Here is a 27,446-nt window from a genome sequence, read left to right as displayed (position 1 = left end):
CTCAATAATATCTTTTAACTGTTATTGCTGAAAATATATTAATTTGTGTCTGTGAATGTGCCTTTAGGTAATTTAGAGTGGGTTAGTTGGCTCGGTCCCTGTCCTCTTTGGAAACCTGGATTTATATAATTTAAATGTTGGCTATTCTTTAGAAATTAGATTGTTATGTATATAGTTTTCTGGATAATAAATTAATTCCTCATGGACATTCAATTGTCAAACAAAAAAGAGTGGGAGAGATATTGGAAAATTTACCTTGGCAATGAATCATTAAATTGTTTTGAAACTCATGATTAAATACACCCAAAGTCCAATCTATGTTATATTCAAGGACCTAGAAACTGATTCACATCGACCTATTGGGTTTTAAAGAATTAATGTCTTCTTTGTAAAAATCCCTAACAATGAAAAGGTATTTGGAAGTTCAATAAAGGATTTTTGTTTCCTTTACGAAAAAAGCAAAATTTAATGGAGAACTATGCTCATAATCTAACTTAATACAATAATTTAAATAATCAATTATTTGTAATATCTATTCACATATATCATGAGCAATCATAACAGTTGCATTTCAATTGCAGTTATTATGCAAAAATGTGAGAATACACCTCTTGTACAATAATGCATCTTTTTAAAAAATACCTATGCGAGTGGGTCCACTATCTATGCTTCCTCCAAAACCACGAGTGTCACAATTAGGTGGTGCCCATCCGTCTTCACAATGACAGTTCTTGTTACTGTTACAAATCTAATAAGATGCAAATAGTATTTCAATAAAAGATCACAGCTACAAAAGTACTAAAGGTAATTTACCCTGATTGCTATGTTATGAAGACGCGGGTGTACTATACCTTTAAGAGAGTTAATAGCTAGCAGAACTACCTGACACAGCATCAAGTGTTCTGAACAAGATATAATGTAACATTTGGTCAAACAATTCGATTAACTGGTTGACAAAACAGATTTGAATTAGGCCAATCAGTTTAAATTATACCCTGAAAAATACCAAACTCCAAACAAGTCTGAATTTAGTGTATTGACAATCTTAAAAGCCAATGACACAATCCAATGCTTTGGGGGTATAAGACTGAGGAAAATTGAACAGTTGAGAGGAGAACTGCCAATCCACCAGCATCTGCAGACTGCTCAGAGAATAGCTCTCTTAAAGGTACCTTTATCGATAAGTAATCTATGAAACAGAAACCCCTAAGAAGAAGAAGACAGAGGAAGATATAACGAGAAGATTTGATATCTGGCTGATTATGAAAATTTGAATTTTTGGTAAATCTTAACTGGGAGTTTTAGCAGAGTAGTATTATAGAAGGGAAAGTAAAAGATAGGTTAGAAGAAGGAGTTGTAAATGGTTGTTAGTTAGTTATTCTCTGTTATACTTTAAGAAATAAAGCTGTTAATTTTTACTTTAAATAGTTCTTGGCTTCTCGAATTTTCACAGATTACTGCATGGGATATATCTTTTCTGTGTTGCTGGTTTAAATTAAGCTAGAGGGTTTACCATATGACATAACAGTGGTCATTCTAATGTTTTGGTCATGTCAGCCTATATTTCTACTGCAACTAATGACATTTATCCAAATTCTTCTGCTGAATTGACTTTAATAATTCACTACATCTTCTAAAATGTTGTTACCATTCAGAACTGCATCCTCTACAAAGCACTATTAAGAACCACTGGAATAAACTAACAATAGCTATCAAACAGTGGTACTACTACAATAAAACTGGGCCCACGAAAATATCAAGGCTAAATGCAGATTTTTACTATTAATGGTAGAGCTGTATAGTGGTAAATTTCAAATAACATGAATTCAAAATAGTTTCAAGCTAAATAAAAGACTGAAAAGTTGAAACTAGAATGCTTAACTTTGACAAAAGTAGTTTTTAAAATGGAAATAATTTAACATTTAAATACTTAATACCAATAGGTACTTTACTGCTTTAACAAAAATTGTTAATAATCCCACCATTGTTAAAGGAAAATAATTTGGATTGCAATATAGTCTCACTAAATAACAACTAAATAAAATAACTTTGGCTGTTTGAGAAAATAAATCCAATTCCAGCATCTGCTTGTTGTTAATTTTCAAAATAAAACAACATATTATATCTTCATAACAAACGTGAAGCATTAAGTAAACAACCATGATAATAGGAAAACCTGTGACTAGGACGATAATCATTCTTACACCATGGTTGTTGCATTTCCCTTTGATATCACAATCAAATCCCAGGTTGCTGGCGTTTACACATTCAAAATTTATGCAGGCCTGAAAGAGTATAGATAATTAATTAGATAAATTAATATATAACAAATTTACAGATACTTAAATTTTCATTTGAATACCACATTACCTGTACCACAATTGAGAATACCTTTTCTCATTTGGGCAGAAATAGAGTATTTAATATTGTACATCAGTGGGGTGGAGTTGTATCAAGAGTGTGGATATTCAAAAGTGCTACATGGGCTCCCATCAACACTTTTGCTGAGGAAGCCGCCTCAGAAATAAAATATGTTGAAAAATGTTCGGTAGTTTGGTCATGATCCTGGTCTGGAGCATGAGATGTTTCCCATATGTTCTGTTGTTATGACCATGTTTGCCTTAACCTATAAGTTATGTACCATCAAGATGAGCACAGGAACCTTCAGTTTAGAGTTCCTACACCTTGAAATGATTTGCCACGTTTTGGCTTTGGGGAGCCTCTGCAAATCTTTGTGCTATGAAAGGATTTGGTACATCTGGATCCTGACTGAGTGTCCAGGCATTAGACTGTAGATTTTCAGGGGTCCTGTCACTAACAAATGAAACTTTGTGTTTTCGCCTGAGCGAGATTTCAATCCATTTAAAAATTATCCACTTGCACAGATTTATAGTCTCATACGTCTTTAAAATCCTCCAACAGTATTCCATTTGCACAAAAAAATCTACAACTTGACAAGCTTCAAATAAAATAAATTAAAAATGATTTCAATCAAAATTTCAAACAAAATAAAATGGTAAACAGTTGAAATTGGGAGGCTTGAGTTTTGAGAAGATTGTTTTTTAATAACAATAATATAAAGTATTTAAATACTAAATACTGAAGCAATAAGAACCATATTTTATCGCATTTTAATGCTGACAAACATTAGCTCCAAAATGGGTGCTTTGCTACAGCTCACTGGCTATGGGAAAGCAAAATACTGGCTGGCTATCACAGTAAGTTAGCCAGCAGATCAGATTTATGGGTTGTTAGGGCATTGAAAGGGCATAATCCTGCAATCAGTGCATAGGCCTCAATGTGATGGCAGAGCGTTGAACTTGCTTTATGGGTCATTTTTATGTGGCCACAAGCAGTTTGCTGAAAACTCATGGTTAGGCTCCACCACATACAAAGGAATAGAGCATACACTTTTTATCCCTTTATAGTTCAAAAGTTGTAATCAAAACCCTACAACCTACCTTGGACCTCAACTGGCATATTTAGGCAGAAACCTGCAGGAAGCAGATGGACAGATTACCCTCCCATTTGTACATGACCTATCAATTACATTAGATTAGCCATTAGCAGCATTGTGTAGCCAAAGTAGCCTTTGATCTTTGGTTATTGGCTGCCCATTGTTTAGGTGAGAAACAGTAGGCTGCCAGTAGAACATTGGTCCTAGTATGTTTAATCAAGCATGAATTGTGGCTTTTAGAGCAGTATGATTATGAACAGAAAGCTTGACTCAAAAAGGTAATGAAGGAATAATGGCAAACTAAATGGATACTAGTGTTGGAGGAGGACAAAGAACAAAGAGGCACCATGAGATCAAGGAGTTACTAAGGAAGAACACTAGGAAAACTGTACAGGATAAATGGAAATAGAGAGTGATGCACCCATTGTCACTGCTTACATAGAATATAAAGTATCCAAAAATATTATGCTCAACTTATATTTAAGATCAATTGTTTGAAATTAATGGGCTTAGTAGTGACCCCAAAATAGGTCAATACTTCTGAAAGCCATACAATCTCCATCGAAGTGAATAATAATAGAGAAATGTAAAAGTGAAAAATTGTGTAATTCGTTACATAACCAGCAGTCCCATCTGTAGCATATTGACTGTAAAACAATTCAGTTCATAACTTTAAATCTAAATAAAATCTCTGATCGTTCCACCTTCATTCTATTCCTGTACATTGACTCTTTATCTTACCTTGCCTTCGTTACAGCCAGTGCCTGTATTTACATAAGAAGGATCAGTGACATCTGTACCCACGTGGAAGTCAGCATTCACACAATTAATGCCATTAACATTCGAAGTGCTCGTATCAACACCAAAAGGTCTCTCTGTCACTTTTATACATTGAATTTTGCCACATCCAGCATTACTGAAAGGAGGAAGAAAACATGGCAACTTTTCAAATTAAAAATAGAGTGATATCTTTTTTGTGTTTAATTATTTTACAAGCAATACCATACCTTAGCGTACATTTCTTAAATTGCCGGTTTTGGAATCCACAGTTCCCGAATCTGTCCCCTTGTCGATTTGCATGTTCAAAACACACATCTGGTGCACGCTCTGAAGCTGTTAACATATCACAGAAACAGTGTGACAAATTTGTCTGTGAAATAACATTTCTTGTAATCAAATAAATATGCACAAATCCCTGTATTAAGCACTTTATTATCACCTAAATAATTGAAAATCTTATCCAACAGTTAGATGTTTCACATGAACAATGGCATGGAATTGCAGCATACTTGTTCTTGGGATTTAACTAAGGCAGGTATGGTCAAATTTATTGGTGTCAGAAGGTTAGTACTGAGCCATATCTCCAGGGATACTTCAGCCCCATGACTTTAGGTTATAATGGCATTTTTTCTGATATAAACTTAAAATAAATTTGAATAAAGATTTATATTTCCAATGATAACTGTCATACTTACTAGAGCCAAAGAGTACCTTGCATTGTGCATCATAGGTCTGACACAAACCATCAAAGCAGTATGTTATACCATTTGCACATGGATAACCATTTTGAATAAAGACATCAGGCTGGCAAAACTGTGAGGAGCCATTGCAGTACTCTGGAAGATCACAAACATTCACTGCTCCTCTGCACAAAGTCCCTGCAACACGGAACTATATAGAATAATAAGTCTGAGAATCAAACAATGTTTATTAATATTGCTTTTTCAAAGTTTTACAAAAATAGATAATTCTATTTATAAGCTTTCAAAACTTTAATAGTGCTTAATAAAATGAAATGTAATAGGCTTTATAAGACAATAGGAGAAAGTGAGGACTGCAGATGCTGGATATCATTCCTCATTCCTGAAGAAGGGCTCATGCCCGAAACATCGATTCTCCTGCTCCTTGGATGCTGCCTGACCTGCTGCGCTTTTCCAGCAACACATTTTCAGCACTTTCCTCATTCCTGAAGAAGGGCTCATGCCCGAAACGTTGATTCTCCTGTTCCTTGGATGCTGCCTGACCTGCTGCGCTTTCCCAGCAACACATTTTCAGTTAATAAGACAATAGAGTCATAATAAAACAACAAATAACTAAAAAGCAAGTCTATTTACATTTGTTTCTATTTGATATAGCAAAGAAACAATTTATCATCTCTTTATCATTTAGGCATGAATAGGAGTGAAAAGGATGTTAATGGGTAATATAAGCAGAATACTTTTCCAACCTATATTGCAACAACCTCACGTATATTTCAAGGCTCCATTATGTTTGCATACACGCATGGAACTCTAAAGCAGAAAATGCCTGCTATGGATGCTGTCCCAGTGATAAATTATCCTGTTATATAATTTAAAGGCCAGCTGCAGATCACACAATGCCTCATTTCTCCAATGATAATGGAGTAGAGCAGGACCCACAGACAAGCTGCCCAACAAGAATGTGAAAGAGAGACAGTCACATGAATACCAGGAATAATGTATTGTGTCTATGCAGAGAGTTCTAAGGATTTGTACTGCCCTGTAATGTTCTATGTTCTAAGAGTCACTTAGGACTCAGAATGTTGGGTGGAATCTTCACAACCCCTGAACATTCTGGGCAATGACAAGCCAGTTGTTAAAATGTAGCAAGAATGGAAAAATAAAATTCTTAACATTGAGGAAAAGAAGTCGAATTCTCCACTTAAGGTTGTAACTTTGGGACAAGAACCCTGGTGGTATGCAGCAAGAAGCCTAACTTTATGCGTTAACATCTCATGATTTTATACTACAACCTAATTTATTTACAGTTTGCGGTTTGACGAGTAGAGAGATTTGGAATCATGTAGCAAGAAAAGACCCTTGAGGCCATTGAGTCTACACCAACAAAAATCTACTTTAAATGCACAGTATTCCCACTTTCTAGTACCTGGCCCATAGCTTTGGAAATTATGACATTTCAAGTGCTCATCCAAGTACTGTACAAAGGTTGTGAGATTTCTTACTTCAACTTCAATCTCAGGTATTGAATTGCGGAAACCGCCTTCAATGTGAAAAAAAATTCTCAAAACCTCTCTAAACCTTAAAATGATTCCCTCTTGTTTTTGGCATTTCCTCTAACAGGACAGCTGCTTTCTATCTAACCTTTCTGAAATACAGAGGCTGGTATCCATCACCAAGTCACCCTTTATTTACACATAAATAGTCCTTAATTTAGTGCTGCCTCATTCAAAGTCAGCTCTCAGAGTCTCAGTACTTCTGATACTCCCCTTTTTATCTGTCAGCCAGTGCTCCCTTGCTGGACCAGGTTAACAGCACCAATTAGGGAACTCATATTGTATGAAGTCCACCTGACTGACTTCATTACAATCACGACAATCCATGCCCCTTAAAATCTTACACACCTCAATCAAGTTCCCTCTCAACCTTTTCTGCTCTAAGGTAAACAACTCAACCTTATCTAGCCTCTCTTCATAGCTAAGTTGCTCCGACCCAGGCAACATCCTGGTGAATCGCCGTTCCAACCCCTTCTGGAGCAATCATATCTTTCCTATAGTGTGGTGGACCAGAACTGCAAACAGTTCTCCAACTGTGGCTTAACCAAAGTTTTGTACAACTTCACCATAACATTCCTACTCTTATAATAAAGGCAGGAATCCTGTCTGCCTTCTTAACAGCCCTATTAACTGCCAATAAAAGTGTGAGTGGATAGCTGGCAGCTATGAGTTTCCACAAGTTCCTCTGGGTCTCCATCTCGACTAATATTCCCCAATATCTCAATTTCCGCCTTCATCTATCACCCAAGGTGGTTGGCATTGAACACCCACCAGCCTTACCACATCATCGTGGCACATCTCTGACCTCATTTATACACAATTCACTACCTAAATACTGCAGTTTGGAGTGCACCAATACATTTCATTTCAATGCTGCTGCAAGAACATTTTGTGGACAGTGGCAACCACATGTCTCAAGCATCAGAATAGGGTCTGCCATAGGTCTTAGCTTGTCCTCTTAGTGCCGATTCATTTGGTACCTACATTTTGCAAAAGGACATTAATGCGCTGCTGTGAACATTGTTGATAAATGTATTGTGATGAAAGACAGTTGAATCATGAGTGAAATTTGGTGAATGCCTTATTCTCTATTAAAATATGAAAAGCTTTTTTTTATAATAACTTGACAATTCTGATCCTGTTGACTTTAACAGAAGAGCTTGTTTACTTACTCTGCAGTTCTCACAACACTTCCCATGTGCACATTGTGACCCTGATGTTAGGGTACAAGTGGCTGCATTGCAACAAGGATTAGAGCATTTCTAGAAAAACAGAAGTGAAAGATAACAGCATAAAATGAACAAATTTACTTATAGAATTTCTAAAATTTGAACCAGTTGTTAATCCCATTTTTGTGTTTGATCTTAGCAGTTTTTTTTCTGTAACTTTACAGTGTAGTCCACTGCACCTACCATCATAACTGTCAAACATAATACTGCACTAGGGGAGAATAAAGGTAACACCAAATGGATTACACAATTAGAACTTCATTTATTAAAAGTATCAATTGTTAAATTATAAATGACATTTTAACTATAATGACATGTTCTGTTTGATGATTCATTGAGTAATCAGTTTAATTTCTCTGAGATGATTTGGTGAGGTCATATTGCTCTGTGTTATTTCTTGATGATTGACCAAGCTGTCAATCATCATTAGATTTTATCATTGTTACAATGACAATTAATGCCTATAATCACAGAGTGAATTTGATACAGAAAGTTGTCCCACTAAACTTAACAAAGACATAAGGAAGAGAGATATAGAGCTTAAGGAGATTGGCCAAAACCTTGATAAAAGAAATCAGTTTGAAGATAGATTAAAAGGATGAGAGCAATGAGGGAGGCAGGAAAATTTAGAATAAGAATGATGTTGTCCTCAGTGGCTTAAGCTGTGGCTGATGAGAATGAGGCAAAGTGAGGAGGGAATTTCCAAGAAGTTGAGCATAGGACAGGGCTGCTGAAGGTTGCACAGTTGTGGGGGTGGGTTGACAAGACCATGGAGAGGCTTACATGGATTGCTATCACTATGAACCCACCTAAACACTGGTACAGCAAACCCTGCAAGAGTGGTCATAGTGGCTGGCTGATTACGATGATGGACTCGAAATCCAGTGGGGTCTCCCAACACACATTCAAATTCTGATGATTACGTTATTTAGCATTCATCATTTAGGATCTTATGACATGCAGTTAGTCCCCATCATTTTCTTTTGGCTGCACAGGCCCCTGGAACCAAAAGTCAATGACATGCTGACAGCAATCATAGTGCATGGAATATTGGAGCAGTCCTGCACAAATGTGCAATTGAACAGCTCAGAGGGAACATTAGTGACAAGGTGATAGTGTCCCTTAGCCTGGACCAGAAGGTCCAGATTCATTTCAGACATGCCCCAAAGATGTTCTTACAGGATTAGGCAGGTTCATTAAGTTTTTTTAACAAACCAAAAAATTTAAAATTTGGTGCACTAGTGTTTAGAATCCAATATTATTCATCAAGAAGATGAGTGAGGGGTGCAGAAGGAATTATGAGCAGCTGAGTTTTGGATGAATTTAAGTTTGTAAATGATCGAGAATGAGAGGTCAGACAGGTGAGTATTGGAAGAATCAAAATGATAAGAGTGTCTATCTTTATGTTAACTAAAATGAGAGATTTCTAAAAATTGGAAAAAATGTAATGAGGTTTGATGTTTAACCTGTGGTTTACCGCAATCACATTCTTCTCCCTCATCAACAATGTTATTGCCACAGGATGGTAAGGAATACTGATCTTCTAAGTTTGGTTCATTTTGAAGACATGGTCCACCTCCTCTCTCGATGAACCCTACAAAATCATTCTGACTGCAGTCACTGAAATTCCTTGAATTTCTGTAATAAAGAGAAAATGTATAATGGATATATGTAATTTATTCCAACTAATTGTTAGCCTGTTAGTTGCTAAATTAATGTTGGTCAAACAATTATCTTGAACAATGATACTCAAGACATTGATCATCTTATTTCTTTAAAGGAAAGCTGTAATTACAGTTGCTATTTAGATTGTGTATTAAATTAATATGGTGGATTGGTTATAAGACCATAATAGGAATAAGTAGGCAGTTCAGACCCTCGAGCCTGCTCTGGCATTCAATAGGACCATGGCTGATCAAGTGCTCTTCACACCCACTTTCCTGTCCCTTTCCTACAAAGCTTGATTCCTCTGCAGGTCAAGAATCTGTCTATCTCAACCTTCAGTATACACAAGGACTCTGCCTCTACAGTTTTCTTTGGCGAGAAGTTACAAAGACTTACAACATTGTGAGAGAAGAAATTCCTCCTTATATGTGCAGAGATTTATTAGCGTAAGAGTAGAAAATGTTCAGGGGATTTAGTACAGATGCTCAAAAACATGAAAAATTTTGATAGTGTAGTTAAGGACCAGTGACAGACTGGTCAGTTAACTTTTTTCCCTTTATTCTTGCAGGTGATATGGTGTTGCTGGCAGGTCCAGCCTTTGTTGTTCATTTCTACTTATTTTGAACTGAGTGGCAGTTAGGTGCTCTTAAAGGCCAGTTAAAAGCCAACCACCTTTCTGCAGGTCTGGTGTCACATGCAGGGCAGAGCAAGTAAGGATGGCAGATTTCTTTCCTTATAGAATAGCAATGAAACAGATGTGTTTTCTTGACAATCGACAATAGTTTCATGGTTGCCATTACTGAGGATATACTAACTGAAGTTCAATTCTCTAGATCTGAACTCATGTTTCACAGCGTGAGCCTTGGCTTCTGGATTACTCACCCAGTGACATTTCTGATGAAATATGACCTACTCGTCTTGTTATGCTCTGAAAAGCCTGAATTTAGGTGGCAGCAGGTTTGGTAATAACTTTGGTAAAGTAATTGGAAAATATTTGAAGCAGAAACCTTGTGGTTAAAATTATTTATTTGATAATTCTTTCTAAACATCAACACAATGGCCTCTTTCTATGGCAAAGCATTTCATCAATCTATGGTGAGATTTTACTAATCCGAAAGAATTCTATAATGTCTGTTCTTTATCATATCTGATCCCTGTTATCATACCTGTTATCCCTTTTCTTTCCCAAGTCAATCAACTGTATATCAAACTTAATTGTAGTAATTGTTTCTATGGCTTTTTGACATTTTCCGCATTTCTCTCCTTGACTTTCTTATTTTAATGTGCCCTTGAAATTTAAATCCTTCAACCGACCAGATAATTTGTCTGGATAATTTTGCCAATTTCATCTATAATCTTGAAAGCATCAATTATACTAAATCAGTTCCATCTTTTCCCCATAAGAGAACAATTCAACTTCTTTCTTGGGAAAGGTGTTGAGGTGGAGAAAATAGTTTGCCTCTATGTCTGTGTGCACTGTAACATGTCACCACGGAATTTTCCTTATCCTTTTACTTTGTGCTATATTCCTGTAAGTTGTAATTGATATTTATTTGAAATTAAATCTTAAAATTATAGAAAAACAGTGGAAAATAATTTCCTTTTTTCACATAATAAACTGGTTTCCTACTTACGTAATTGAACTGAACATTATGCAGCGGCTAGTTGGGCAATCACATGTTCGTGGATCATCATGGCTGAGGCCCATGTTATGCCCTAATTCATGAGCAAGAATTGTTGCTGCTGTTGGCACATTACTGTTGGCAAACTAGTTGAAAAAGAAATAGATTTGGTTGATTAGAGGAAAAAACCCTTTAGAACAAGAACGACTTACACTGTTATAGCATCGTTTATTTAATAAAATGTCTCAGGCATTTCACAGAAGTTTCTCAAACAAAATTTGACCTGTGAACGATGTCGGTAACTTTAGGACAAATGTTCGGTCAGACATAGATTTTAAGTTTGTAAGCGGGTAACTTTTCATGTGACCTGGTTTGGAAATAGGAACTCCAACCCAGATCTGAAATCATAACCAGTTAGGTCAGATAGCCAAAAGCTGGGAAAAGAAGGGTAGCTTTTCAGAAGTCTCTTCAAAGGAAAAAAGTGAGGGAGAGAGTCAGATAATTTTTGTGAGGTAATTCTATAACTTGAAGCACAAACAACTAAAGTATGGCCACCAATAGTGAAATAATTAAAATTGGGAATACTCAAGAGGCCAGAATTAGAGGAGCATACATATTTCAAAGTAGGACCAAGTTATGGAGGGTTTGAAAACAAGGAAGATAATGCTTAAATCAAGACATTGCTTAATAAGGTAATGTGTAGTGATTGTAACAAGGTCAGCCAGATGGACCTCATAGAATACGAATTCCCTGTTTAGGAATGTTAAGCTGGTCCAATCATGGAGCCGTGACTGACAGATAATAACAGGAGTGTCAAACATCCTGTTCACTCTGACAACTGGCTCTGAGGGAGCAGGGTCACTGCCAAGGACTCACTACATGTAAATAAATGGTAACCTGGGGATGTGATACCAACTGCTGTGGAGTTATTTCATTGGCAACAAGAGAAAAGAATGCTCTTGAGGAAATTCGCTTACAACAATCGTCTTTGAGTTGGGGTAAGCATTTCTAGCATCTTGCTGTTATTTAGGGAGCTTGACTCATTCAATCCTGCTGTCAATGATTGAGCCCAGGATGTAGAAAGGATGCATTCCTTTTTCCAGACATTACTGCACTGGGGCAGATGAAAAGCAACTAATAATTCTCCTGACAGCTAGTGGACCCAAGGCTTTTTTGGATATCAGGATCCCAAACTTCCCTAAGACCCCTAATACTAAACCCTTTCAAGAGTCGATAGAATTAGTTAAGGAATATTATGACCTCAAGCCTCCTGTAATTCTAAGGTACTATTGGTGTCACTTGGCAATTTGAGAACCAGGGGAATCCATATCAGGATTTTTGACAGGGTTAAGATGATTTGCAGAGGCATTTTACTTTAGTTGTACCCTAAATGAGAAGCTAAGAGATCATTTGGTGTATGGGATTAATGATGCAACTGTGTAAAAGTGCCTACCAGCTGAAGCCCAACTGGCCTTTAAACAGGCACTACAACTGGCTTTATCATTTGAAAATGAGGCAAGTGGAGTGTATAAGTTGCAGGGTAAACCATAGCTTTCAGGGAAGTGGAGAAATAGCTGTCATCCTCTAAGGTGTTGGCACACTATAATTCCAGGTGAGATCTGGTATTGACATGCAATGCTTCCCCATATGGCAGTGTGCCATATTAGCACATAGTTGGCCCAATGGAGAATAACACCTAATAGCATATGCACAGCGAAAGTACGGCCAGATAGAGAAGGGAAGTTTGGCAGTCTTATGTGGAGTTAGAAAGTTCCACCAATATCTTTATGGATATAAATTTGTAATAATAATGGACCACACACCTCTGCTAGGTCTACTTAAAGAGGACAAGGCTGTGCCACCCATCGCTTCAGGTCTAATTCAGCAGTGAGCTCTAATACTAAATACATATAATTACAAGTTGAAACACTGTCAGGGATCCTGAAGAAGGGCTCATGCCCGCAACGTTGATTCTCCTGCTCCTTGGATGCTGCCTAACCTGCTGCGCTTTTCCAGCAACACATTTTCAGCTCTGATCTCCAGCATCTGCAGTCCTCACTTTCTCCACACTGTCAGGGAGGCCAAGAAACAAATCCGGATGCATTGAGCTGCCTCCCACAGATACTTCACTGGTGGTACCACTACTGGAAGAATGGCTTTATATTTTCTGGACACACATCCAGTCACAGCTGACAATATCAGACTTTGGATGCAGAAAGACCTGGTCCTGGCAAACATGAAACAGCTGGTAGTGATGAAGAAAACCAAAGATTGAAATTTTTTTGGATGTGGAGAAGCCAGAGCACACAAGGGGATAGTATATTATTATGTGGAACAAAAGTAATTGTCCTAAGTGAAGGTCACCATCAGATACTGGTTGAACTCCATCAAGATCACTCAGGGTTTTGTTGACATATTTGCAAGCCTTCCCTTCTTTGATCTATCTTGTCAACAGTTCAAATTTTTTATTGAAGTTTTTATTGTACAGGTTAGAGAGGTATCAGGACCGTATAGTTTCCATTATTGGCACGATCTGCTTGATTGATGCTTTCTTAGGATTATAATAAAAGCAGTTTTTTTCCCACAAATGTTAGGAAAGGGTTGTTCCTTTTTAAGCAGTTCTGTCTATGCCATTGTTTCTGCAGGGTTTATTGGATCTGTGCTAAGTGCATACTGGTGAAAGATTCAGATCATGCCATGAGTTGGCAAGAGGGCTATAAGAGGCAACATAATGGGAGATATTGAGTGCATGAGTGGTAATGGGAAGTGAGTGGAGGGGCTGAGGAATGAGGGTTAGAGGGCTCAATAGTTCAGAAAACAATGGGGACTAAGTTCCAGAGAAGATCTTTTAAAGATCCCACCTTGCCACTTGACCATCCATGCAATCACGTTAGATCTGTGCCTGAGGCTGATGATCTTACTCACTTTCTCACTTACTCACTTGCCCCCACCTTATCCCATTCAAATTAAGATCCTGTCTTTTGGGGTACTGTTTCCTGAGGTAGCTGTGCAGAATCTGGTAATTTCCCCACTTCTGCTTCCCACCTTGAGCCTTTTGAACCAGCCCTCAAAGTCCAATTTAGTCAATGACTGTCCTGAAGCAATAATGCAGATCACTTACAACATTAATTCCACCTCCAAGCCTGGTGGAGCAGACTGTGCTTACAAAGGCCAAGCCTAGAATTCCACTGAACTGAGCTTTACCTCTGAAACAGAGAGAAAACAATGAAACAAGGATGTCACTGTTAATATACCTGAACAAACTGGTTTAGCTCACAGGCTACCTGACTGTTCAAAGTTAAAAATACATTTCTGTTGACTCTCCAAGCGCCTGTTTGTAGTGCAAGATATTAGAAGATATTGATAATTATTGTAGAGATCCAAGATTTAATTTTTTGTGTTACATCAATTGACTGTTACATGTTCTGTCTGACATTTAACTCTATTGTCTTCAATAGGTCCGAATAAAAGGTGTATTGGTATAATTGGCAAACAAAACTGCATTTATTTTTCTTCTCTGGCCAGGTCAACTCATTCTATTATGTCAATACAAAATACGTCTTTGTTTCTTAAAGCTGATATATTTTAAAGTAATGTAAACCTGACAAGAACACACTTGTTTTGTATCACAAATTGCTTAATTTTATATGTTCAGTCAAATGTGATAATGACCATGATCAATGTTTGGTTTTATATTGAGTTGACTGATCTCAATCTAGGTGATGATGACAACACTTAAACTGTTCTTCTTTTTCAGGACCACATAGGTGGGTAAGGGATTGGAACCAGGACCAAAGTTTGAAATAACACATTGGATCAAGTACCTGGTGTGTGCCCACCTTGGAGCAATCTTGGGATCAATGTAGTACAGGCAGAGACAAGGCCCTGTTGGTCAATTAATGGACTCATTGAAAGGATCTTACTGACAGCTGGATGATCCTTTTGCTGAGGTCGGAGCCCAACATTGAGCTGGAGATTGCCTCCAAGCGGCTAGTTGGGGAACTAACACTCACTGTTACTCATCCTACCATGGACTCACATGAATTCCTCTCCAAACCACGAGCATGACACCTGTGGCCACGTGGAATTTAAAACTTTTCACAATACCACAAGGAGCGATGGGATTAATGAACACCCTGCCCTTCCCTGTCCGGCAGCTCACACTATTCCTGATGGGATACTGTTTATAAATCTCTATGGACCCTCCAACTGGCCCTCCTTCTTTCCCTAGATGGCATTCCCAGGGCAGAATTGAGCTTAACATCAGGAACACAATACATCTGTGAAAATCTGGCCTCTTTTTTATTAAAACTTTGCCATCCAGTGACTCCTGCTGAAAATGCTGAAGACAGGATTACAAAATAATGAGGGGTATAGATAAGATAAATGGCAAGTGTTTTTTTTTCCCTAGGGTGTGGGATTTCAAGACTAGGGAGAACATTTTTAAGGTGAGAGGAGAAAAATGTAAAAGAGACATGAGACACAATTCTTTTATACAAAGTGGTTCGTATGTGGTATGAACGTCCATGGGAAGTGGTGAATGTGGGTACAGTTACAACATTTAGATTAGTACCCAAATAGGAATGGCTTGGAGGGATTATGGACTAAATGCAGGCAGGTAGGACTAGTTTAGTTTGTGATTATGGTTTGGTTGGAACGAAGGGTCTCTTTCTGTGCTGTTGACTCAATAACATTATGAATAGGTCACCATGCTGAATAAACAGGTAACACTAATGTAGATTCACTTAAAAAGAATGATTATTCTTAGAGTGAAAGAGCTACCAAATCCCAAAAATGGGCACTTCAACATTATCCAGTACCACCAGGAGAGGAAGGTGATAATTTAAAACAAAATATCAGTATAAATTATTCAAAGTCCAGCAATATTTCTCTTAAAAGAAACTAAGATAAAAATTAAGTTTAGAAATAACTCAGTTTGAGCTGTCTGTCTGAAGATCCCGATTGAAATAATAGTCACCATATCAAGATTGTTGCTGCATTCTTGTTGTGCTGAGGATGTGAAAATCAGAAATACTAAGGTTGCACCTACTTGCTATCAGTTGTAGCTCCTTGTTAATGCACAAAGGCTGTTTGCAAGACTTAAATCTATTACAACTTCCTTCAATACATATATTTAATTCACATTAAAGATAATCCATGGATAGTTTTATGGGCTACAATCTTAAACACTGACATTCTCTGCAGCATGAATATATTAATTAATATTAACATGATATTAAAGTAATACTTGAAAGATGTCTGAACTAACTTGTGTTTATATTAGATATTGTACTGGTTGGATAACCATGTTTTAGATCAGGAACAAAAACAGCCAGCACTTCCAATATGTATTCCAATACATGAGGATTCTTCAACACGATGTTGTCAAGGTTGCCCATGACTAGGTGTGCTGTATTTCTCATGCTTTTGTTCTCAATCTACCACTCTCCTCCCAGGTTTCCCTTGTATTCAGTGCATTCCATCAGCCTCTGTATTCAACAAATTATTCTCTGATAAGGGACGGTGATTCCCTTTTGGTATTGTTGTTGGATTGTTAACCCAGAAACCCAGGTAATGCTCTGGGGTTGCAGGTTTAAATCCCACCACGGCAGATGGTGAAAATTGAATGTAATAAGAGTCTGTTAATGACCATGAATCCATTGTCGATTGTTGGGAAAAGCCCATCTGGTTCACAAATGTGCTTTAGGGAAGGAAGCTGAATCCATTACTTGGTGTGGCCTACATGTGATGCCAGACCCACAGCAATGTGTTTGACTCTTAACTGCCCTCTGGGCAAATAGGGATAGGTAATAAATGCTGGCCTAGCTGGCGATGCCTAACTTCCATGAATGAATGATTTTGTAAAACCTGTTTCTTCCAGCATGAAGCCTTATCCAAACTCTGATTAAACATTACCAAACTCCCCCTTCGGCATTCTGAAAGGACAGTTCTCTCTGTGACATCCTCATCCAAGCCTCAATTATTCCACTATCCTTTTACCTTTACAAGGCAAAAAAAAAGTTCAATACATTGTTAACAGTTTAGGTTCATTTCTATTCCACCAATTAGTATTAATTAGCACATTTGGTAAGTTACTTCTTACTGTGTTTTCATAATACAACCTTGAAGTTTTTTTAAACATGGGTTACACACATAGAGTCATAGAGATGTACAGCACGGAAACCCTTCAGTCCAACTCAACCATGCCAACCAGGTATCTCAACCCCAATCTAGTCCCACCTGCCAGCACCCGGCCCATATCCCTCCAAACCCTTCCTACTCATATACCCATCCAAATGCCTTTTAAATGTTGCAATTGTACCAGCCTCCACCACTTCCTCTGGCAGCTCATTCCGTACACATACCACCCTCTGTGTGAAAAAGTTGCCTCTCAGGTCTCTTTTATATCTTTCCCCTCTCATCCTAAACCAATGCCCTCTAGTTCTGGACTCCCTGATCCCAGGGAAAAGACTTTGTCTATTTACCCTATCCATGCCTCTCATAATTTTGTAAACCTCTATAAGATCACCCCTCAGCCTCCGATGCTCCAGGGAAAACAGCCCCAGCCTGTTCAGCCTCTCCCTATAACTCAAATCCTCCAACCCCGGCAACATCCTTGTAAATCTTTTCTGAACCCTTTCAAGTTTCACAACATCTTTCCGATAGGAAGGAGACCAGAATTGCATGCAATATTCCAACAGTGGTCTAACCAATGTTCTGGACAGTCGCAACATGACCTCCCAACTCCTGTACTCAATACTCTGACCAATATAGGAAAGCATACCAAACACCTTCTTCACTATCCTAACTATCTGCGACTCTACTTTCAAGGAGCTATGAACCTGAACACCAAGGTCTCTTTGTTCAGCAACACTCCCTAGGACCTTACCATCAAATGTATAAGTCCTGCTAAGATTTACTTTCTCAAAATGCAGCACCTCGCATTTATCTGAATTAAACTCCATCTGCCACTTCTCAGCCCATTGGTCCATCTGATCAAGATCCTGTTGTAATCTGAGGTAACCCTCTTCGCTGTCCACTACACTTCCAATTTTGGTGTCATCTGCAAACTTACTAACTATACCTCTTATGTTTACATCCAAATCATTTATATAAATGATGAAAAGTAGAGGACCCAGCACCGATCCTTGTGGAACTCCACTGGTCACAGGCCTCCAGTCTGAAAAACAACCCTCCACCCTCTGTCTTCTACCTTTGAGCCAGTTCTGTATCCAAATGGCTATTTCTCCCTGTATTCCATGGGATCTAACCTTGCTCACCAGTCTCCCACGGGGAACCTTGTTGAACATTTTACTGAAGTCCATATAGATCACATCTACCGCTCTTCCCTCATCAATTTTCTCTGTTATTTCTTCAAAAAACTCAATCAAGTTTGTGAGACATGATTTCCCATGCACAAAGCCATGTTGACTAACCCTAATCAGTCCTTGCCTTTCCAAATACATGTACATCCTATCCCTCAGGACTCCCTCCAACAACTTGCCCACCACCGACGACAGGCTCACCGTTCTATAGTTCCCTGGCTTGTCCTTATCACCCTTCTTAAACAGTGGCACCACATTAGCCATACTCCAGTCTTCCGGCACCTCACCTGTGACTATCAATGATATAAATATCTTAGCAAGAGGCCCAGCAATCACTTCTCTAGCCTCCCACAGAGTTCGAAGGTACACTCGATCAAGGCCTGGGGATTTATCCATCTTTATGCGTTTCAAGACATCCAGCACTTCCTCCTCTGTAATATGGATGTTTTTCAAGATGTCGCCATCTATTTCCCGACATTCTACATCTTCCATGTCCTTTTCCACAGCAAATACTGATGCAAAATACTCGTTTATTATCTCCCCCAATTTCTGTGGCTCCACAAAAAGGCTGCCTTGCTGATCTTTGAGGGGCCCTATTCTCTCCCGAGTTATCCTTTTGTCCTTAAGGTATTTGTAAAAACCCTTTGGATTCTCCTTAACTCTAGTTGCTAAAGGTATCTCATGTCCCCTTTTCGCCCTCCTGATTTCCCTCTTAAGTATACTCCCACTACCTTTATACTGTCAGGATTCACTTGAACTATCTTGTCTATACCTGACATATGCTTCCTTCTTTTTCTGAACCAAACCCTCAATTTCTTTACTCATCCAGCATTCCCTACACCTACCAGCTTTTCATTTCACCCTAATAGGAATATACTTTCACTGGATTCTCGTTATCTCATTTCTGAAGGCTTCCCATTTTCCAGCCGTCCCTTTACCTGTGAACATCTGCCCCCAATCAGCTTTGGAAAGTTCTTGCCTAATACCGTCAAAATTGGTCTTTCTAAAATTTAGAACTTCAACTTTTATATCTGGTCTATCCTTTTCCATCGCTGTTTTAAATCTAATAGAATTATAGTCCCCTACTGACACCTCAGTCACCTGCCCTGCCTTATTTCCCAAGAGCAGATCACGTTTTGTACCTTCTCTAGTAGGTACATCCACATACTGAAACAGAAAATTAGAGCTTAAAAATGTGTTGCTGGAAAAGCACAGCAGGTCAGGCAGCATCAAAGGAACAGGAGAATCGATGTTTCAGGCATAAGCCCTTCTTCAGGAATGAGAAGGGTGTGCCAAGCAGGCTAAGATAAAAGGTAGGGAGGAGGGACTTGGGGGAGGGGCGTTGGGAATACGATAGGTGGAAGGAGGTTAAGGTGAGGGTGATAGATCGGAGAGGGGGTGGGGGCGGAGAGGTCGGATAGAAGATTGCAGGTCAAGAAGGCGGTGCTGAGTCTGAGGGTTGGGACTGAGAAAAGGTGGGGGGAGGGGAACTGAGAAAGCTGGAGAAATCTGCATTCATCCCTTGTGGTTGGAGGGTTCCTAGGCGGAAGATGAGGCGCTCTTCATTCAGGCGTTATGTTGCCATGGTCTGGTGATGGAGGAGGCCAAGGACCTGCATGTCCTTGGTGGAGTGGGAGGGGGAGTTAACGTGTTCAGCCACAGTGCGGTTGGGTTGGTTGGTGCGGGTGTCCCAGAGGTGTTCTCTGAAATGTTCCGCAAGTAGGCGGCCCGTCTCCCCAATGTATAGGAGGCCGCATCGGGTGCAGCGGATACAGTAAATGATGTGTGTGGAGGTGCAGGTGAATTTCTGACGGATATGGAAGGACCCCTTGGGGCCTCGGAGGGAGGTGAGGGGGGAGGTCTGGGCGCAAGTTTTGCATTTCTTGCAGTTACAGGGGAACGTGCCGGGAGTGGAGGTTGGATTGGTGGGGGGTGTGGATCTGACGAGGGAGTCACGAAGGGAGTAGTCTTTCCGGAACGCTGATAGGGGTGGGGAAGGAAATATATCCTTGGTGGTGGGGTCTGTTTGGAGGTGGCTGAAATGGCGAAGGATGATACGATGTATCTGGAGGTTGGTGGGGTGGTAGGTGAAGACCAGTGGAGTTCTGTCCTGGTGGCGATTGGAGGGGCGAGGTTCAAGGGCGGAGGAGCGGGAAGTGGAGGAGATGCGGTGGAGAGCATCGTCAACCACGTTTGAGGGGAAATTGCGGTCTTTGAAGAAGGAGGCCATCTGGGTTGTTCGGTATTGGGATTGGTCCTCCTGGGAGCAGATGCGGCAAAGGCAAAGGAATTGGGAATATGGGATGGCGTTTTTACAGGGGGCAGGGTGGGAGGAGATGTAATCTAGGTAGCTGTGGGAGTCAGTCGGTTTATAGTAAACGTCCGTGTTGAGTCGGTCATCCGAGATAGAAATGGAGAAGTCTAGGAAGGGGAGGGAGGAGTATGAGACGGTCCAGGTAAATTTGAGGTCGGGGTGGAAGGTGTTAGTAAAGTGGATGAACTGTTCAACCTTCTCATGGGAGCACGAGGTAGCGCCGATACAGTCATTGATGTAGCGGACGAAAAGATGGGGGGTGGTGCCAGTGTAGCTGCGGAAGATAGACTGTTCCACATATCCAACAAAGAGGCAGGCATAGCTGGGGCCCATGCGGGTGCCCATGGCTACTCCTTTGGTTTGGAGGAAGTGGGAGGATTGGAAAGAGAAGTTGTTCAGAGTGAGGACCAGTTCAATCAGTCGAAGGAGGGTGTCAGTGGAAGGGTACTGGTTGGTTTGGTGGGAAAGGAAGAAGCGGAGGGCTTTGAGGCCTTCGTGATGGGGGATGGAGGTGTATAGGGACTAAATGTCCATGGTGAAGATAAGGCGTTGGGGGCCAGGGAAGCGAAAATCATGGAGGAGGTGGAGGGCATGGGTGGTGTCCTGAACGTAGGTGGGGAGTTCTTGGACTAAAGGGGACAGGACCGTGTCAAGGTATGCAGAAATGAGTTCGGTGGGGCAGGAGCAGGCTGAGACAATGGGTCGGCCGGGGCAGTCAGATTTGTGGATTTTGGGCAGGAGGTAGAAACGGGCGGTGCGGGGTTGTGGGACTATGATGTTGGAGGCGGTGGATGGGAGATCCCCTGAGGTGATGAGGTTATGGATGGTCCGGGAGATGATGGTTTGGTGGTGGGAGGTGGGGTCATGGTCAAGGGGGCAGTAGGAGGAGGTGTCCGCGAGCTGGTGTTTAGCCTCAGCAATATAAAGATCGGAGCGCCAAACTACCACCACGCTTCCCTTGTCTGCCGGTTTGATGGGAGGCGTGGTGGTAGTTTGGTGCTCCGATCGGACACCTCCTCCTACTGCCCCCTTGACCATGACCCCACCTCCCACCACCAAACCATCATCTCCCAGACCATCCATAACCTCATCACCTCAGGGGATCTCCAAACCACCGCCTCCAACCTCATAGTCCCACAACTCCGCACCGCCCGTTTCTACCTCCTGCCCAAAATCCACAAACCTGACTGCCCCGGCCGACCCATAAACGGCATTTATTGCAGGTATAATCTGCAGTAACCTGTAAACTCTCCTTAAACTCCCATATCTGACAAGAAGAGCATACCACTTTACTAAAGGCCATTTACAGACCCATAAAATAACACCATCTTATTCCTCTACAAAACACTGCCCCAGGTTAAATTAATAGCTTTGACTTATGTTTTAAGTTTAACCACATGTTGAAGTGCTTAAAGGGGTTTCCATCAATTTTATTGCAACGGAGTTGAAGAAGCCTGGATGGACTTCTCATAAAAAAACTTACAGAATAAGATGCCCACTGTCATGTTGCTTCTCAGGAATCAGGACTCGTTCTCGCCATCTTACAAATGCGCCCAAAACCTCTCCAGCAGTTCCGTTGATGACAATCTGATCTTTATCTTTCCAGAGCACAAGCCCAGTCAGTATGACACGGACATTCAGAGAGCTGTACATCTAACAGATGATTTAAAAAAGTTAGTATTTTTGATTGATGATCATTTTTCTAAATAGCCATTCAATAGCACAGGACTTGAGTATCACTAGAAAAAGAGACATTTTGTCAAAGATCTTCATCTTTCACTCAATAGGACACCAATGTTAAAGGGGAAAAACATTATATATTGTATAAGAAGAGTCCTGTTTGAGACAGCAGTTATATGGTTCATTCTTTAGGGCATTGCCTTGATTAATCACAGTCAAGATTAGAGTAGTGCTAGAAAAGCACAGCAGGTTAGGCAGCATCCGAGGAGCAGGAAAATCGATGTTTCAGGCAAAAGCCCTTCATCAGGAATGAGGCTGGGAACCTTGGGGGTGGAGAGATAAACGGGAGAGGGGTTTTGGGCTGGCGGGGAAGGTAGCTGAGAGTGCAATAGGTGGGTGGAGGTGAGGGTGAAGGTGATAGGTCAGAGAGGAGGGTGGAGCAAATAGGTGGGAAGCAAGATTGACAGGTGGGACAGGCCATGAGGACTGTGCTGAACTCGAAGGTTGGAGCTGGAGTAAGGTGGGGGGAAGGGAACTGAGGAAAGTGGTGAAGTTCACAAATGACATTGATTAATCACAGTCAACCTGGCGGACATGTTTAAAAGACCTAATATCTAATGAGGTACAGAATGGATAAAGGGATATGATGCATATCACCATTGAAGTAGTATTTCCACAGGATCATTGATTCTCAAACCTAAATAATGTCCTACCTGGTTCCTCCAATCTATATGATACCAAGTCTATTACTTTAAACCATACCATGCTTCCTTACCATCTATAAATCTCATCATACATAATGTGATACCACACAAGGTCTGTAATCACTAGTTCATGCCTTTAACCATGCTAGGTACAATTCCACACCATATGGAACCTTGTGTCTCTCTGAGGTGATAAAAGCTATAAGAATGTTGAGAGTCAGGAATGTTACATCTAGATTAGATAAATGAAAATTGACCCACAAAAAAACTCATACATACACCATTTACAATATGAACCAGTTCAACCATTTGCTCCTGAATCAGAGTTTCATTCCTGTTGTGCAAATTATACTGAAAAACACAAGACATGACCAAACGTCAATAGATTTAGTGATAATGATATCTTTTTAATGTAATTTTGAACAATTTGAAGAAATTGAGACTTACTTTATCATTATCAACAACCAAAACCAATTCCACAAATCTGGTTCTTGGTAAAACAGCTCGCTTTTTCTAATGGTTAAACATAAAGATAGAATTAGATGAACATGGTATTGGTAATTTCTGTATATACCTAATTCTGTGTAGTTTGCACATTAGATGCAATAACTTATAATGCAGCTTTCTCTTTACAGAATAAGTATCTTATTCTATGATTGCAATATCAGAGTACATACAAAATTATACATACATTTTGTCTATGTTTCTAGTTCTTGTTCTCTCAGTTATATAACAGAATACCCTTATTTTTGCATTATGGAAAATGGATTTGAACATACATTTTTATTATCCAATGCATTATTGACTAGAGCACACCCCAACAAATGTACTTCTCTGAAATTGCTAAAGGTGATTTTACAAAACAATCAGGAAAAAAACTCAATGTATTTTTAAAACAGGTCTTTGTACCACAATTGCTAAGAGGAGAACTGCATTGTAAAAGGATTGGTTTTGTTGAAGAATAGAAATGCAACACTAGCAAAACTAATTTAGGCTGTAAGGTTCATGCAATTATTACTTGCACAATCATCCCTTTGCAGTCAGCTTGTGAGACTTTGGAATTTAGTACAAACAGCTTTTATGGGATTGAAAATCAGTGCATTTCTTTACGTGGGTGGAATTTTTTTTGAGGCTGTGTGCAAACATCGTAAAAATGGAAGGGACTTGCACTCGGAAGTGAGTTGGGTTACGTGTGATTACTGATGAGAATGGTGATGACTGCAGCATCACTAAGTTTAAGACATGATTGGATAATATAATGTTGGACAAAATCTTTGCTGTGCATATATATAAAATAATAAACCCAAATATACAAAACATGTATACTTCTGAATAGTATTCATTTGTTGACTTTGCTTAAATGGTAAGACTGTCAATAAAGGATTGTTAAGGACATGTTCACATGCAAAACCAATGAAGAAATACGTCCTGGCCTCATCTGGTGAAAATTGAAAAAGTCAACACCAAGCCGGATAACTGAGAGTTTCTAAGATATTTTTGAATCAACCTGCTCAGGAATGTTATTATATTCCTCTGGAGCAGGAGGACTTGAACCCAGGCCTACTTGCTCAGAAGAGCCCCTGGGAGCATTTTTTCTTCTTATTGTTTCTTTTATGTCCAGATGTGCAACTGAATGATCTCTTTCCCCAGTACCAAATCATCTGTGATACATGTTCATCTGTTAACCACCACTAGTAAATCACCCGTGTTTTGTAATTGATTAATTTACGTGCAAAGCCTGTTAAGGGCAATGTAGACCATCAAAGGTGAGGGAGAGGTAGGGAAAGAGGGAGGCAGCTAAATCCTGAGAACATTTAACTGATTAATGGCTAAATTGCCACCAGGTGGGTAAGGTTAAAATCATTTAATGGTTTGGACAAGGATATTGACAATCAAACTGGCTGTACAATTATGGGAATATGAAGGGCCAAATGTTCCTGGGCCAATATAATAGACAATGAATAAACATCAGTTTTTGAAAAGTGGCAAATATTTCAAATGTTTTAAATGTGTTGACTGAGAAAGTATTGTAGTGCACGATTTTAGAAATGTACCACAATAATTCTAATATGATGATCTGTATCTTTGAAGACTCTTGAGTTGGAACATATTTTAGATCAAAACGTTACCACAACAATAAAATGGCATCAATGTGAGAAAAATATATAATGGGCTATGAGATGTGATGGTTAGTAAAATACAAGGCATTGGGAGGGGAGCCCAATGTTTTCTACCAATATGATAAATTACCAGCAGTGGGAATATAATACAACTGTTGTCAGAAGGTTAATTGGGTAACATGAATCACTAGTAAAGTACTGCCTCCCAGTCCCAACAGTATTTTGCCCTGACAGTCTCCTAGGGATGTATCTTCCTTATTGGCTGGTCTGTGGCCCAAGGTGGGGGACCTATAGGATCAATGTCTGCTCCTTCACATAGAATATGGTCACTGTTATGAGACTCCTCTTCTCTAATTGCTGGGACCTGCCTTGTGTCTGCTATTTACATTTTCACAGGCAACTCAAGGGCATTGATCTCCTTCAACCTGCAGTCTCAACAGTGGCTGCAAAGCTGTGAAACTGATGGTTCTGTGTTCTGGCCAGAAGCTTTGGGGTATGGGGTACATACCTCAATTGTACAGTGGTCCCAAGCTGTGGCTTTTTACTTGACGTTGCTGCTAAAGTGCCAGTCCTGGTTTTGGCACCTACTTTCAGGCGCCAGTTGCAGGTTATGATTCTCCCTGGGAAAATTCAGTTCTAATTTTATGCTTTTGTTAAAACAGGTTGTGTGCAGTATTCTGCTTAACTTGGATACACTGCATTCTTCAAAGATATATGTCCAGTTTCTATCACTTGTGATTTTACCTAGTTAAACATGGATTAAAACTGCTTCTAAGCTGCTCAGGAACCTATGATTCATTTTGTAACATGAAGCTTCTAATTTTTTTGTTATTAGATAATGAAACAATTAAATAAAGCTGTAATTACTCTCAAGTGCTGCACCAAGCTCCCATAGCTCGAATGACCATCATTGTTTGTTGATTGTTTGTGGTGAGGTACTCCGCATACAAAGGGTTCTGTTTGCATGTCCTCTAGTCGATAAATTAGGTGTTCAAAGTTAAATGAGTTTTCCAATGGCTCAATTCCAAAACTTCGTTCACCAACCAAAATAATTCCTCTGTAATACATACACAAGGATAAAGAATACATATTGTTGAGTTACTGTGATGAAACCATTAAAGGATTATATCCATGATGCTTTGCTTCCAGAGATCATCTACTCTTTTCGCTACCTCTGAAAGGCAGCCAACATAATCAAAGACCCCTCCTACCCCTGTTATAATCTCTTCCAACCTCTTTGATCGAATAGAAAATACAAAAGCCTAAACACATAGATCAACAGATTCAAGAATAGCTTCTTCTCTGCTGTTATTAGACTTCAGAATGGACATCTCAAATTTCAAATATAATGTTGATCTTGCTTTTGTGCACCTCCTCTGCAACCTTGCTCTGTTCTATTACTCTTACAGACTTTGTATGGTATGATCTGCCTGCTACATGAAAACGAAACTTTTCACTGTACCTAGGTACATGTGACAATAATAAACCAAATCAAAATCAGCGGAGAGCCAGACTCACAGAACCAATTTTTGGATGCATAGCTAGTCATTTTTGAAATGAGTTCATGCAAACACACAAACAGAAACAGGCATTCACACAAATATACCCTCACACACTCAACTGAGTTGAATAACAGGAGGAAAATACTTCTAAAATATAAAACTGCATTTTGGCAATTTCACAATGTATGTTCAAGGCAGGTATTTCTGGAAGGTATGAAGGTAACAATTTTACGTAGGACCTAAAAATGCTTAATCACTGTCCCTGGATTCTCTCAAGTTGAGCAAACCTCACCTTTCTTATTGCTCAATCTAGGCCAGCTACATTCCATGTGAAACTTTCACAGCCCAAAAGCATAAAGCAATTGACCATCAATTACTGCTTTGATATAGAAGAAGTCATTTTAGACTCGAACATCAACTCTGTTTGTCTTTCCTCAGATGCTACCAGACCTGCTAAGTTTCTCTCGCACCTTCTGTTTTTATTTCAGCTCTCTAGCTTTTGCAATATTTTGCTTTTACTTAATTTAGGACATTGTTCACAACATTAAACTCTGATAATCTAGCTGACTTTCATGTTCACTCGCATTTGAAAAAGTCTATTATTATCAGAAAGTAAAGAAAGTTCTACTGTCAGGCCTGCCTAATGTGGAATGTGCTTTCCTCCAGTCATTGATGTGGACAAAAAGTATATTATGTGTATTAACAGCCAGAAGCAGTATCACCAAAGCTTGTTTATGTTAAAGCATTGCAGATCACAATAAATTCTTTGTTTAAATTTTCTACAAAGGCCACTT

At 39.5% G+C, this 27,446-nt stretch overlaps 1 protein-coding gene across 1 annotated transcript in view; it reads right to left on the bottom strand.

Annotated features, from left to right (window-relative positions):
• Positions 1-27,446, bottom strand: part of adam9b (ADAM metallopeptidase domain 9b) — a 54,766-nt gene that overhangs the window by 7,282 nt on the left and 20,038 nt on the right. Inside the window, exons 6-18 of the mRNA XM_043712671.2 lie at positions 26,018-26,207; positions 23,478-23,543; positions 23,310-23,381; positions 22,130-22,299; positions 14,129-14,213; positions 11,020-11,153; positions 9,187-9,358; positions 7,664-7,753; positions 4,933-5,128; positions 4,465-4,570; positions 4,199-4,373; positions 2,205-2,285; positions 643-748 (exon numbers count right to left, since the gene is read on the bottom strand). Of these exons, the coding sequence (XP_043568606.2) occupies positions 643-748; positions 2,205-2,285; positions 4,199-4,373; positions 4,465-4,570; positions 4,933-5,128; positions 7,664-7,753; positions 9,187-9,358; positions 11,020-11,153; positions 14,129-14,213; positions 22,130-22,299; positions 23,310-23,381; positions 23,478-23,543; positions 26,018-26,207 (1,643 nt within the window). The remainder of the gene's footprint in view (positions 1-642; positions 749-2,204; positions 2,286-4,198; positions 4,374-4,464; positions 4,571-4,932; positions 5,129-7,663; positions 7,754-9,186; positions 9,359-11,019; positions 11,154-14,128; positions 14,214-22,129; positions 22,300-23,309; positions 23,382-23,477; positions 23,544-26,017; positions 26,208-27,446) is intronic.

The sequence above is a fragment of the Chiloscyllium plagiosum genome, unplaced genomic scaffold, assembly GCF_037043375.1.
Source record: "Chiloscyllium plagiosum isolate Xiang-an unplaced genomic scaffold, Cpla_swu_hap1 HiC_scaffold_22, whole genome shotgun sequence".
Classification (NCBI taxonomy): Eukaryota; Metazoa; Chordata; class Chondrichthyes; order Orectolobiformes; family Hemiscylliidae; genus Chiloscyllium; species Chiloscyllium plagiosum.
The sequence above is the reverse complement of the archived record's forward strand: the minus strand, read 5'-3'. Positions and strand labels throughout refer to the sequence as shown.